Source organism: Canis lupus, chromosome 6, assembly GCF_048164855.1.
Source record: "Canis lupus baileyi chromosome 6, mCanLup2.hap1, whole genome shotgun sequence".
NCBI lineage: Eukaryota > Metazoa > Chordata > Mammalia > Carnivora > Canidae > Canis > Canis lupus.
In genome coordinates this window covers 8,003,074-8,018,152 of record NC_132843.1, presented here as the reverse complement: position 1 = coordinate 8,018,152, position 15,079 = coordinate 8,003,074, and the positions used below count along the sequence as shown (strand labels likewise).

Genomic DNA, 15,079 nt, shown 5'->3' with positions numbered 1-15,079 from the left:
CAAATCAGCATGGTCAAGGTGGCCACGCTGCTGAGGATCAAGTTGACTGGCCCAAGGCTACAAAGCCTCTTCCCTCTCTCGAGGGCTGCCTGGGAAAGTACCTTTTCTGTATTGCTAGCAGCCTCGTGCATCCCCAGGTTGTAACAGCATAGCAGGACTTTGCATTTATGGGAAATTATTAAAATAATATAAAATTGTCATTTTTATTCTTTCACACCTTCAAGAGCTCTGCATAAAAATCTGAAGACTCCATCAGCCCTGAGGCTATAAGCTTGTCATCTCGGGTATGGGAAAGTCTGCTTTCTTCAGTGATGGGTTCTTTTATTATTTTTTTTATTTTAAAGATTTTATTTATTTATTCATGAGACACACAGAGAGAGAAAGAGAGAGGCAGAGACACAGGCAGAGGGAGAAGCAGGCTCCATGCAGGGAGCCCGACGTGGGACTGGATCCAGGGTCTCCAGGATCAGGCCCTGGGCCGAAGGCGGCGCTAAACCGCTGAGCCTACCGGGCTGCCCCTCAGTGAGGGGTTCTAAGTGATCCACAATGTCAGGAAGGGAGCAGCACAAGGTCAAGGAGTGCGTCAGTAGTTCAGGCACAGACCTGTGAGACTCCAGGGATAGAGCCTTCCCATTTTGCACCCCACATCTTGAAATCCCATCAAGGACCCCTGAGACCCCTGAGCCTGTCCCTCACAAACACTGCCGGCTTTGGCTCGAGTGTACCTTCTCCCCAGGCCCAGGAGCATGCGGAGCGTGCACCCCATCAGGCACCACTTTCTTCCCCAGTGGAAGGGCGCCTATATCTTCCAGGCCACCTGACCTGCTCTGTAGTAAGAGATCAAGCTAAGGCAGGGCACACCGGGGAGTGTTCGGGTTACACCGGTATTAACACAGGCACCAATCAAGATAGTTACCCCACAGGCTTAGCCCTTATTGACACATATAAGTGGATGGAGGGAGACTCCACGTGGTGATAGTAAGGGCTCTGACTTCACAGCCCAGACACTCACCGCGGCAATTTTTGGCTGTCACAGCGTCCCCATAGAAGCCATCAGCACACCTCTCACAGTGGGCACCGTCCGTGTTCCCAATGCATTTCAGGCACTCTCCGGTGACAGAGTCACAGTGACCCGCCTCGAAGGGGTCCACATTGCCGCTGCAGTTGCAAGGAACACAGGATTCCCCGGGCACTGTTGGGTTTCCATAGTAACCGTCTGCGCATCTGCATGAAAGATTGAAAGAGGGATCCAAATGAATGCACTTTCTCTAGACATTACCCCACCATCCAAGGATTCTCTGAATGGTTAGCAAATCAGACTGACATAAGATTTATTGTGAAGCAATGCAACACCAAGCTCGGACATTCAGATTTTCCCCACTCATTGTGAGGACAGAGAGCGCAACCACAATGAGCCATAAATCCCAGTAGATGTGCACTCCACTCCAGGCCAACCGGACCTGCATGCCTCGGGTGTGACGTGGTTCTCCTAGGGACCGGCCAGAGCTGGGCACTGAGTTTTCCATGTGAGAAAAGACAGTGTTGGCTTTCAGGCGCCAGAAGACAGCCATTAAATCAAATCAGCCCTAACCTATGGAACTATCCAGAGTAATGGCTATCTCAGCCTGTGAACAGTAAACACCGGCTCCCCGCTGTTTTCTATTGTCATGGATGAGAATTTACATCAGCTCAAGGAGGCCAAACTCTGTTCTTGAAGAATTCCCAGGGAGTTTTCACACTAGCTTTTTAATCAATGCACTGGTTTTTCTCTATAATTATGTGAAATAATAATTATACACACAAACTCTAAAATCATACTTAGCTAAATGTTTAAAAATAAACACATATAACTGATATTTAATTTTTAAAAGTTTGATGCAACTTCTGGAAGTCAGTTGAGTGATGCAGAGTACCTCTCACACCAAGATCCGGAGTATCCTGGGGCACACTGATCACACACCACTTCATCCCCAGCCTCTAGGTGGCAGGTGGGGCTGAAACTGTCAAAACAGGACAAACAAACACAATTTTCCAATGGGTGGTACAGAATTTTTAAACATTTTAAATCCCAGCCTTAAAAAAAAAAATAAATAAATCCCAGCCTTTTACCGTTCCTTACAAACTTTCAACAGGTCTTCACTCCAGAACCTTGGCCCCCAACCATGCAGCCCACCTCATGAGCCTCTCTCCTGGACACTGGACACTCAGTGCTCCTGGCTCCAGCTTGTCCCTCAGCCCAGGGGGCACTTCTTCCCCTCTCTGCCTGGGTTCACCTCATCTCCCATGCCCACTCAGCAGCCATCTCCTCCAGGAAGACTTCTCTGATGCACTTCCTAGCCAAGCCAAGTTCCCCTCCCTGGATTCCCTGGCACTGGTGAGCCTGCCTCAGAGCCCTGCCCACACTGGCCAAGAGTGAGCTCTAGCTTATACATGACAGCCCATCAACATTCCCCAAAGGATCCCACTGCTGGCCGAGGTCCCTTCAACCTCTGTGCCTGGGTCTAGGGGGCCTGTGGAGCAAAGCAGTTGAGAGCCCCCCTATGATTTCATGAGAGTAGTCCTGGTTGTATCTGTTTTATGCAGTGGAGTTTCAAATAAAAATCCCCATGAGGGAGTTCTCTGGGCTGGGTGGAGGGAGAGTCCTAAAAGGTAAAGGAGTGAGAGAGAAACGGGTTTTCAAACCACTGGCTTATGACTCACAGGCCCCAGCATGGCAAACAAGGCCTTGTGCATCGCTGGCTCCTTCCACCCTTCTCCTGCCTTGTGCTCCAGAACCATCTATGATTTCTCAGCAGGATCATGGGCCCAGAACACCCTTCTCTATGGCCTTCTAAGTCCTCCTCATCCTTCAAGCCTCATCTCAGGGCGTTCCTCGGAGTCCTGCAGATCCCATTCTCCTGACAGTGGACATACCTCCACTTTAGTTATGACCACACAGCGGGTTCCAGGGGACCAACAGCCATGGATGAACACTTTGACACTCAAGTACTTACCATGATACTCAGTGTATAGCAGGCCCTCAATAAATATTGGTTGAATCATGAAATGAATTCAGCACATTTTCAATGAGCCTCCTATTTACATATTTTGGTCATTATAGCAAAAACTCCTTAAGGCCAGGAACAAGGTTTTATACATGTCTGTGTACTCTATGCCTCCTAGCCTACTGGCAGGTACACCAGATATACACTGAAAGAACTCATGAGCAACATTAGACCAAGAGGAACAAAACTATGCACATTTTCTTGCCATCACATAACTTTTTCAATATAATTTAACACACCAAACTAGTTCTTTTTGAAGAGAGAGAAGTCACCCCTCCGTCTTTAATCCTAATTAATTACCCCTGGATAACATACTCTCCTCACACACAAGGTCTTGCTCTGAACACATCAGTACTCATCTGAACAGAAATCTGGGCCGTGCTGGGCCGGCTCCACTGGTGGGGGTGCCAAGCTTACTTGTTGGAGGTCGTGGAGAGGGGGCAGGCACACCGCTGGCAGTCCCCAGGCGTCCCTCGGGAAGGCAGCCCATAGAAGCCGGGCGCGCACTGCTCACAGTGGTCCCCCGTGGTGTTGTGCTTGCACACCTAGAACACACGCATGAAGAGAAGACTCAGGTCAGGCTTCCTTAAAAGATTCTCTGATTAATCTAAAAATAACTTGAAGCCAGAGTGAAAAAAAAAAAGATAAGATGCTGAAACAAATCACCAAACTCGGTTACATGAGGAAGGGTTGCTTGTTTTTCCAGATTAACTAATAACAAAGTTTTAATTTGTATAATCTGTGTAATCTGTATAAATGGGAAGCTTTCACTTCTGCCCACATTGGAGTAACTCCTACCAGACTTGCCCTTCTGTAGGAAAGAAGTAGAAAAACTAGAACCGAACATATTGAACAACTTCTTTCTGACACTGGGCAACAGAGGGGTACAGGGTTACCTGAGAGAAGGGAGGTGGCAGGATGAAACCCCACAACCACATGTCTTTCTTCCTGGAGACACTTGCTAAGCTGGGTGCAGGGAGTGGGGCGACCCAAGCAGAATGTGGAGGTCTTGCTGAGTTGAGGAGACAGAGGTCAGAATTTAGGGAGACTGGAGCTGCAGCAATTGAGGCAGAATATTGGAACTTCACAGAATAAGAACTCTAGAAATCTGCACAGGAGCCCCCTTATAAATAGCTACAGAATCCAAGCTTCTCGTGTGTGGAGTGCATTTCCATGTGGCCGGCTGAGCAATTAAGAACTCACACAGACCCAGGGACACTGGAATTGTAACCAGCTGGTGTGGGTAGTCTCTGTTAAACACCCAGAGCACCCAGTAGAGACCCCAGAAGAAAAACTCGTTTGCAGTAGGGCTAAACTTGCCCTGGAGTAGAAGTTATACTAGACCCACCCCAACAAAACTTAAAAACAAACCTTGAAACAAATCCAGCTGACCTATGACAATTTAACCACCTGCCAAAACAAACTCCGACATTCTTTAAAGGAAAGTAACAAAATCCAAAAACTTAACAATGAACAATATTCATCACACAATCAGAAACGACTGGATATGCTTCCACTAATCAAATCTGGGAGAATTTGGAATCCACGGGTCCAGACAGATAACAAGTAGGTAAATAAATAACCATAAGAAGGGCTTACAGCATGCTGTGTGCCAGCCAATAAACATGGAGAAGTGCTGGAGCTGGAGAGCCATCCTCTGCAAACATCATAGTAAGTTAAGTGTTGGTGGGGCAAGAATCATCAGAGCCTGCTAAAACTAGGGAAATTCTGACAGAGAATATATGATACTTGCATGGTCTTAAGGTGTCTCCCTCATGCTGCTTATTAAATGCAAAATAATAGTAAATATACAGTGGAGAAACTGACCGACACCTGGCGTGTGTAATCAGTATTCACGCCACCAGCGAGCGACAGTGGACACTGTGGGCTTCCACATGTGGTTCTCTGCAACATCACTAATGAACTGTTTTGGCCTGAAAGGTATAACCTGACTCTGTTCATGGAAAAAACAAAAGAAGATCCCCAAATAAGGGGCATTTTATTTTTGGAAAAATGACTGTGTTCCTCAAAGTGTCATTATCATAAAAGACAAAGAAACGTCATGGAAGAACTTCAGATTAAAGACGACTAGAGAGACATGACGATAAAATGCAATGCATGATCTAGTCAGGGGCCTGTGGTGGGGAAGAAATGCCATAAAGGACATAATTGAGTTAACCAGCAAAATGGAAAAATGGATGGTAGATTAGAAAGAGTAAAATACCAAAGTTGTATTTATTGAAGTTGATAATGTACTGTGGTTATGTTAAGAGAAAATCCTTATTCTCAGGACATATACACTGAAGTATTTAGGGATAAATGAGCACAGCTTATTCTCAAGTGCTTTAGAAAAAGCATTATGATTAGATAAACAGATCATGAGAACACAGCAAATGGGGAAAATGTTAACAACAGGTGAAGCTGGGTAAAAGGTAGGTGCTCTCAGTACTAGTTTTCTTCCTACAACTTTTGCATATACATTCAAAATGATTTCCAAATACAGAAGAAGCAAACAAACAGAAAACAAATGTGATTCATAAGGAGAAAAAAATCTAAAAAAGCAGGCAGAGAAGATAAAAAGACAACACAGAGAGTTACATGGATAAGAATAACTACTGCTTTTTCCTTTGAAACAACGCAAGCCACAAACAAACAGAACAGCTTTCAAGTGCTGAAAAATATCTGCAAAAATCTCTTTCCAACTCAAAGGTGAAGGAAAGCCTTTTTCAGGTAAACAAAACGTGAGAGACTTTGTCCACTGTCAGACTTACACTGAAGAAATGCTAAAAATAGTTCTTCAGGAGGCAGGAACATGGAAACAGATGAAATCTTGGATTTAGATCAAGAATTGAAGAGTATCAGAAATGATAAGTACAGGGAAACTACGAAAGACTTATTTCCTTTTTGAAAACATCTCTATAGAAAGCAGAGTGACTCTGCATCAGGGGTACAGGAGGTGACTCTGCATCAGGGGTACAGAAGGTGACTCTGCATCAGGGGTACAGAAGGTATGCAGGAGAGATGAATGGGCATGAGGGCAGGTGGGAAGCCACACTGGGCATGAGGGCAGCTGCATGGCCCAAGGTAAAGCTGAGCCTATTCCCCATATTCTTTCTTGGTCTCCCTAGGGCCTCCCATGACCCCCTCATGCTGCTGCCATCCAGAACTTTCTCCTGTGATCTCTACCTACCCCTGCCTGTACTCACTTACTCACCACCCACCTGTGGGTCCACCTTGCCATCCACTTCCCTCTACCCCCTTCTTTGAGAGCCATTCATTTTAAATACCTTCTTGGCCAGTTTTCATTCAACAATTTAAATAATATTTCCAGTTTCTAAATGATATACTTTTCTATAATTCCTGAGGTTGATAAAAGTTTTCCCATTTGTTAAACTTAATTTGAGACTGTAAGTTTTGTATTACATCCTTTTAAACAGGCTTTCACCAATTTATATTTACTTACTTATTTTAGAGAGAGAGAGAGAGCACATCAGTGGGAGGGGCAGAAGGGGAGGGAGAGAGAATCTCCACAAAGCGCAGAGCTTAACAATGTGGGGCTCGATCGCAGGACCCTGAGATCATGACTTGAGCCAAAACCGAGAGTCAGAGGCTTAACCGACTATACCACCCAGGTGCCCCAGACTTTCACCAGTTTTATGTAGAGTTACCCTTGACCTAACTCTAAGCTGGAATTGTTTACAAATCACCTGGTTTCAATGTCATTCGATTCAGGAAGTCTGACATAGGGCCTGGGTGCTGCATGTCTAAAAAATCCCCAGATGGGATGCCCGGGTGGCTCAGCAGTTGAGCATCTGTCTTCAGCCCAGGGTGTAATCCTGGAGTACCATGATCGAGTCCCATATCGGGCTCCCTGCATGGAGCCTGCTTCTCCCTCTGCCTGGGTCTTTGCCTCTCTCTTATTTATTCTCTCTTGTGAATAAATAAATAAAATCTTAAAAAAAAATCCAGATGACATGTAGGTTGCTGGTCCTCAAGTGACATTTTGGTAAGAATGTCTTAGACTCTTTTTTTTTTCTCCCCATCCCTATATGACCTTGATTTTTATAATTATCCCAAATTAATTCAAAATGCAACTGGCTTTGGTAAATGGCTACATGGTTGAGCTAACAGTATTCTGCAAAAACAACTAGTTTCATTAAAACACATTTAATTATGTCCACTTGTAAAATATCTATGATATGATTTCTTTGCTCAAAGGACCAGATAAGGCTTTATTTCTCTTTGGGAAAGCCATTACGTAGTTCTGCTAAAAAACAAAACAAAACAAAACAAAAACTACCAAGGGTCTGTTTCAATGCTTTCTCGGGTCCCAGACCTTGAAATTACCTGCCCTGTTGGTGGAGCTGGTATGGGAAGGAGGAGAATATGGGCAACCTCCATACCTTCCCCTCAGTTTTGCTGTAAACCTAAAAGCATCTAAAAAAAAAACACACATAAGGGCCCTAAGAACAACTGGAACCTTCTCTGTGATAACCTGTAAATAAGGAATTGACTCCTGGAAGCCAGATGGCTATGTACAAAGCCCAGGGCTATACATGGCTATCCAAAACGGAGAACTAAAAGGTTTCTTCTTAAAATAGAGTAGGAAAAAAAAGCAAAGTTAGATGAAACAGACAAGTGATGCTACCAAGTTTTTATATTTCCTTAAATCCCAATCTAAATTTTTATTTTTTTTGCCTCTTCAAACATGAATTACTTAAAAAGATAAAAATAATAACTTTATAGTGGAAAAACCTAGCAGACACCACCTTATCCAAGTGTCCCAGCCTAACCTCCCCAGGATGAACACCATGGCATCTCATGTCTGCGACAGCATGCACCCAGGGGGCACATCACCTTCACGTCTTGCCTGAAATGCAAAACATCAACCTAATCACAAGAAAACAGACACGCTCTAGCTGACATTCCAGGGAATGTCCAGGGCTCCTCAAAAGTGCCACAGTCATGAAAGACAAAGAAAACCTGAGGAGCCTGTAATGGATTGAAGGAGGCAAGTGCAATGCAGTTCTGGATGTGAGGTTGGAAAGGGGACATGAATGGAAAAATCTGACGACATCTGAGTGGAGTCCACAGTTCAGCTAATGAGATCGCGCCAGTGTTAATTTCTCACTTTTGATCACTATACTATGGTAACGCGAGATCCGAGCATCCAGGGAATCAGGGTAAAGGTTGCACAGGATCTCGCCACACTAATTTTGTAGTCTTTCTGCACATCTGACATTATTCCTAAACATTTTTCAGCTGTAAAACTTATTATCATTTATTATAATTAGAACTTAGAGGTCAGTTGCTACTTAGCATTTTCACTTCAATATAAGTATATATTTTTTGTGAAGATATGTTAACAGAAGCACGTGCAAATACCTTTTTGGCCTATCTGTACCTAAAGCCATGGATGCCCCAACCACAACCTGCTGACCACCTCCAACTGTTGGCAGATGTCCCTGGAAGGCTGGCCTTCCAAACATAAAGGGAAAGGCAGAGGTGTTGGGAAAACAAAACAAAACAAAACAAAACAAAAAACAAAAACCAATGACCTCATCAAGCTCTGGGAAACTGATCCCAAGGGACAGAAAGTATGTGCAAACCATCATAAGTCCTATAGACACTTGCTCTCTGGAATGATGAAACGAACAAAGCACAAAATGAAAGCTTTACTTACAGAATCAAGAAAAACTAGGCTCTAGAGAGAATAAGCAATCCATGGCATCATGATGAGATCTTCTCCATGGGTCTGATAACTAATTTTCCCTAGCCTTGGGACTCAATCAATGTCTTTTGGAAAGAGCATGACCATTTCCCTGTATGGTGTATAGGATTCAGCTGATTAACATACGTATTCACTCCAGCTATGTGCAGTACATCCATTAGAACCCAGGAGCGAGGCCCGGCTTCCAGGCAAAAGAGCCTAAAAGAATTCCTGATTGAAGTTAAAAAACAAGTCTTGTGCTGTATCTGCCCCAAAGTTCATTTTCAAGATTAACTGCATATTCGACAAGCCATGTTTCAACTCATGTTGCATGAAAGAAGCACTTGTTTGAAGAGTTTATCCGAGCTAACAACTATAAAGCATTATATATTACACAAAAGAGAGTGATTACTAGAAGTCCTATTATTCCTTTTATGACATACTGTGTAATATGGTAAAGAAATTCTAGCACTTTCATTTAAAAGACCTGATCCTTTTTAATCAGTGGATAATATTTTCTACCTTTCTATCGCCTTATAATTTTACGAAGTGAATTCATTGTTCTAACAAACCTGCAATGAAATTATATATTCCTTTTCACCAAAGTAACTTTTTTTCAAAAAAGAGGGAGGAAAAAGCAGAAAATATACTATGACATGGAGTTAAGTCTGCAAATTTCCTTTGGGGTCTACAGGGCTAGGATAATCTCCTACGGAAGAAGTATTTTAAAAAAAAAAAACATTTTTGCACAGGAGACAGCTTTGGAATGGGTAGGAGGGGGTATTCCAGGTTTTTTCCAAAGACTCACAGAGCAAACGCCGTGAATATCACATTCAGCTGCATGGCCGTGGCATTCACAGGGCTGACAAATTCCTCCAAAGAGTATTCCATCCACTCGATAATAGCCAGGGAGGCAGGACTGCAAAAGACGGATGGGTGACACATGCTTGTAAATTATACAAATCATCTTTTTAATACGTTAGAAACATAAACTTTTCCATTTTCTATAGGAGAGAAACGCACTTCTTTGCCCTCAAACTTCTTTATCGAGGTATCATTTACATGCTATAAAACGCACCCATTTTAAGGATACAGTTCAATGATGTTTTTAGTTAACTTACTGAATTGTGCAACTATCCCCATAATCCAGTTCCTCCTTTTTTTTAAAGATTTATTTATTTGGGATAGAGAGAGTGCACAAGCCAGGGGAGGGACAGAGGGAGAGAGAGAGAGAATCCCAAGCAGACTCCCTACTGAGCACAGAGACCTACATGGGGCTCCATCTCACGACCCCGAGATCATGAGCTGAGTTGAAATCAAAAGTCAGATGCCCAACTGACTGTGCCACCCAGGCGCCCTTCCTTGTTTCTTTCTAAAGGTAGAAATATACACACCAAAACCTAGTGGCTATACAATGGGTCAGCATCCTCCTCAGTGGTATCCTGCCACAATATTATTAGAAATCATGTAACACTTAGCCACTTAATCAATGTTTCAACCAAGAGGACATTTTCCTCTCAACTTGATTTTGTTTTCTTTTGGGTCAAATTCACTAAATATTACCATCAAAGTGCCCGAGTGTAGGTCTGTGTCAAACTGCATCAGTTTAATTGAGCGAACATTACAGGTGTGCTTTCTGCGCTATTCATGGATGCTGTCTCCAGCCTGCAAGGTGTAGGGGCCCATCCCAGACAGTCATTCATGTAATTCTTATGATGACCCTGAGAACTATTCTCTCTATTTTATACTTGAATCTGGAACATATGAGCAGTTAGACACTGTGCCCATTGTGCCAATGGAAAGATTCAAAGTTGGTTATGCACACCTCCCACACCTGGGGTCACAGGGATGCTTGGGGTGACATGGAACATACACTCTGTCTAGAGTACACGGGGGAGTGATTACTTTGGAGGCCAGCATACTCCCATGGGGCCATGGGATGAGGGGTGTGGATTTGGTTTTCATTATTGTAAAAAAAATATTAAAATTGCATTTTCATTATATGAGTAATATACAAATGCATTCATTCACACTGACCTGTGAACGTGCCCTTAACACCTCCATGCAGCCATGCTCCTGTCAAGGACAATGGGCCAGGCTACAGATGGGCACTGAGGAGGAGCTGCCTGGGGGTCTGTGTGGTGGCTATCGGGCTATCAAGAATTCCATTCCCCACCAATACCTGTCTGATTCCTTATGTCAGCTTCTAATTTAAAAATGCTTGACAAAAGTAGTTAAAATTATGTGGAAAGCTTCACGTGCTTCCTTGAGCCATCATCCCATGCACATCAGCATATTTTCCTCCAAACCCCGTGGACTTGGAGTTCTCCAGCACTGACTGCTCACTGATGCCCCCTCTTGGTCTAGCTGGCCTGGGCTTCTACTTTCTCTGCCAGCTCTCTATTGCCACATCCCTAGTAGCCATCAGGTCATTTATCTGTTAAGCCCACAGGAATTCGATCTTACAGCTATTTCCTTGGCCTAAAAATAAATGTTGTACATCTAAAAAAAAAAAAAAGTTCATGGGGTCAAAAAAGAAAAAAAATGTATAAAATATTTAAAATAGAAATATTTAAAAATCTACATCATGAAGCACAGGCCAACTTTATTAACTGCAAAGTTGATAATTGATAAAGATTCATAAAACCAAATTATAAGTTAAACGTTCTCACTTTGTAAAAATGATTGCCAAAAACTCACAGCCAATGAAAAGTGTTCATAATCATCCTCAGTCTTCAACACAGGAGAGGGAGGGCCATGTGCTGGTTAACAGCACAGATGAAGCTTGAAACCTGAAAGCTCTTTCCTACAGAAATTTAGGATAGTGCCAAGTACATAGAAAGTCCTCAGTGGAATAGTTATTATCAATACTTACATCCAGTTTCAAAATATAGTCCAAAAAATTTTTTTAGCAACAGATTACTTTCACTGATGATTGCAAGCTCACTTTCATACATTTCATTGTGAAGTTGAGCTTACCTAAGCTAACATTGCCAGGGGCAATAAAAAAATCTTAAAATGGGCCTAGCTTGTCTAATGTTTTCTAGGTGGCATCCTGGTGAGTTGTAAATGTTCAGATACAATCAAGTTCAATCTTGCTGAGAAATGCAAAATATGGCATGGGCAGTGCAACTTTCCAGTTGACTACAGCAAGAGGGTAGACTTAAGTCTGGGGATTTCCAGGGGTCCCATGACCCCCTTGGAAGAGGTACGCCAGATTTTAAACATTGTGACTTCCAATATATCCATAGGTCCCTGAAGTCTGAACCAAACATTATGTTTCTAAAGTTAAAATCCAAGTGTGGGTCATTGTATAATCTCAATGTGCTTTTTTCTCCTGAGGAAAGAACAAAAGGAATGCAATAGGAAGGGAAGAAGAGGAGCCTTACCTCACAGGAGATCCCTGCGTAGCCTTGGGGGCATTCACAGTGCTCCACCTCAGTGGCCAGGGCCAGGTCTATAACGTTAGGGCTGGCTGTATCCAAAGAGACAGAATCCAACCTACCAATAGATCAGGGTCATCACGTGACTTAGACATCCACCTGCATATGATAATCTAACACCTTGATGAAGGTGAATTCTTAAAGGTTTTGTTCAAACAAAAAGGTGATGCGACTTTTGTAAATAACTAAAGATTTTCACACCAATATGATTTCCAAAAGACATCCGTATTCCCCGGAAAGCCTTTGAAACATTTGGTGCAAAGGCAAGCAATTGCCCAGCCAGCTGTGGGAAGGGTCTGATGTTGCCCAGTCTGACTTGAAGCACTTTATTTATTTTTTTTCTAAATTTTTTATTTATGATAGTCACAGAGAGAGAGAGAGAGAGGCAGAGACATAGGCAGAGGGAGAAGCAGGCTCCATGCACCGGGAGCCCGACGTGGGATTCGATCCCGGGTCTCCAGGATCGCGCCCTGGGCCAAAGGCAGGCGCCAAACCGCTGCGCCACCCAGGGTTCCCTTGAAGCACTTTAAAACTAACCCATTCAATCATCCTATCTTGAATATGGAGATTTTCCTTAAATGTGTAATTCTGTGTTTGCTTTAGCTGTGTCCAACTTGTATGCTTAGCCTGGCATTGCCAGAAATTGACCTGCTGGAAGTAATAAAATGACTGAAAATGAGAACATTAGCTTAAATTAAATAGTAAAATCTAAGACCATTAACATCAGGAAGGTGAAAACCAGATGCAAGATGGTTCAGACAATTGTGATCTTATTAGGTATTTCTCAGAAAACCACCCTGGAAGTTTCTGATCCTGACATCAAGATGATCTCCTACTGAGGCACATTTGTCGTGGACAACTATTATTACATCTTCACTAAAATTATAGTAATAAAAGTATGTTTTAAAACAGCTGGCTCCATTAGGTGCGCCCTTAAAATAATCAAGTAAAATAAATCACACTTAAAAGGCACAAGTATCAATAGATGAAGACAAGATTGAGGATGCTCACCATGAGCTTTCCCTCTCTTTCAATACACACCTGTAAAGAGCCATTTTTGCAGAATTGTAGTTGGCTCTGATCAAGAGATGTGTCACATTGGCGAGGACAGTCATCAGCTGGTCACGATCTATCTCCCTTTTGTTATTAAAATCTCGGAAGTTCTCAGGCACTAGTCTGACCACGTTCAGGTACTCTTCATAGGGCTGTAATGACAGGCCCTCGGCCTGGGTGCTCAAAGTGAGTCCATTTCCCTAACATTTAAAACAAGAGAAAATATATTTGAAATTCAATGCCATGATAAAAAAAATCAAAGTAAATTTGTATTTAGCGACGTGGCTTTTCATTTCAGCTTAGGTTCTCAGGGCAAACATGCAACAGCATCTAGAATCCTTGGTCCAGAACGATCAGAGGAGAGATGTTTCACTGCATCCCCCTCAGAGGGGTTCAGATAATAGATGTAAAGGCTGGGTGGCTCGCTGGGATCTCAGAAGAGAAACAGTATGTTCCCATGGTTTTCCCCAAACAACCAACCTGACACTCCTAATCTTTAACCGAAGAGCAGAAGTAGAAAAAGGATATAGAGACTTCTAGCTTTCCATAAAACTGCCATTCACAAAAATGCTTTATGCCACCCATTCCCCCTTGCGGCTGGCTGGATGTCATTAAAGGGGACAGAAGAGGGGATGGACACAGTAGACCAAAACCCGAGGCAGTTTCTGACCTTCAGGAAAATTACCAGTGAGGCCGAGCTGGGTCTTTGAGTAATGACAGAGGAGAGGAGTGAGGATACAGAGTTAGGGACAGTGGCTGGGGACAAAGCTGGTGACCCGTCTCCCACCCCGACACCGACGAGCACTGCTGCCTAAGCATTCATGTGGGAGGCGACACGGCAGGAGACAGAGGGACTCACGGGGCTTACAGGGTCATTCTGACATCAGAGCAGACACCTGTCTTCCTTGCACATGTGAAAAGATGGGTCAGCTTCAGGGCTGGAGGGAAGAGCCACCTGTGCTGTCCTGAGGCAGTTCCAGACATGGGCCCAAGGAGAACCTGCACACTCAGTCTCGGCGGTGCCTGGACAAGGGGGGTCCCTGCTGAACGGCCACCTGGCCGTGTGCTTCCTGCTCCTATGACCCCCCTTAGCCACTCGGAGTCATAAAACTGCCACCCGACTAGGCCCTGCAGCTCCACGCAAGGCAGCATGCAAGCAAGTACCTTAATGATAACGTCGGCGTAGGACATGGGGTCGCCATCCACCGTCTCCACTGGGATATCATAAGACACCGTGTACTTCAGGAAGCCACCAAATGCAGTCAGCTGCAGTAGGTAAGCAAGAGTGAACACGAGGGCAAGCAGCCGCAGCCCCTCGGGAAGAGAAAGCGGTGGCCAGGATCCATCAGGAACGACCAGGCTGCAAGGCGGCCTGGTGGCCACAGCACGTACGCAAGTTCACATTAAGGCAGTGAAAAGAGAGCCTATTATACGAATATTTTGTTTAATCAATACTACCAAAATGCACGATGTCATTTAAATGTACAGAAGAAAGATGTACTCCTTCTTGGAGAGCCCAAGGTTAATGAGCATAAATGTCTGTGAATCACACAAGAGACATGGATTTCATTTCAATCCTTTAGGATTTAGGAGTTAGATCCACGACGAGAATTCCAACATTCTGATTTCATCGCCCTCCTTGTAGGAGAACAATTAGGAACATGACTTATCAGCTAAAAGAAAGACTGAATGTTTTTCTTCCTGGTCATATCCTTTACTGTAAAATGCGGATTTGCTTTATGACAGGTGTGTTACAACAATGTTTAGAATCCAGTCCTTGTACCAAAAAATTGGAAAAGTGATCTTAACAGAAAAAAAAGAAAAAATCA

The 15,079-nt window shown here is 43.6% G+C and overlaps 1 protein-coding gene across 1 annotated transcript in view; it reads right to left on the bottom strand.

Moving 5' to 3' along the window:
- LAMA1 (laminin subunit alpha 1) overlaps positions 1–15,079 on the bottom strand; it is a 155,101-nt gene that overhangs the window by 70,559 nt on the left and 69,463 nt on the right. The window contains exons 13-19 of the mRNA XM_072828761.1: positions 14,415–14,516; positions 13,239–13,450; positions 12,144–12,255; positions 9,563–9,673; positions 3,462–3,589; positions 1,914–2,000; positions 1,013–1,224 (exon numbers count right to left, since the gene is read on the bottom strand). Coding sequence (XP_072684862.1) covers positions 1,013–1,224; positions 1,914–2,000; positions 3,462–3,589; positions 9,563–9,673; positions 12,144–12,255; positions 13,239–13,450; positions 14,415–14,516 — 964 coding nt within the window. The remainder of the gene's footprint in view (positions 1–1,012; positions 1,225–1,913; positions 2,001–3,461; positions 3,590–9,562; positions 9,674–12,143; positions 12,256–13,238; positions 13,451–14,414; positions 14,517–15,079) is intronic.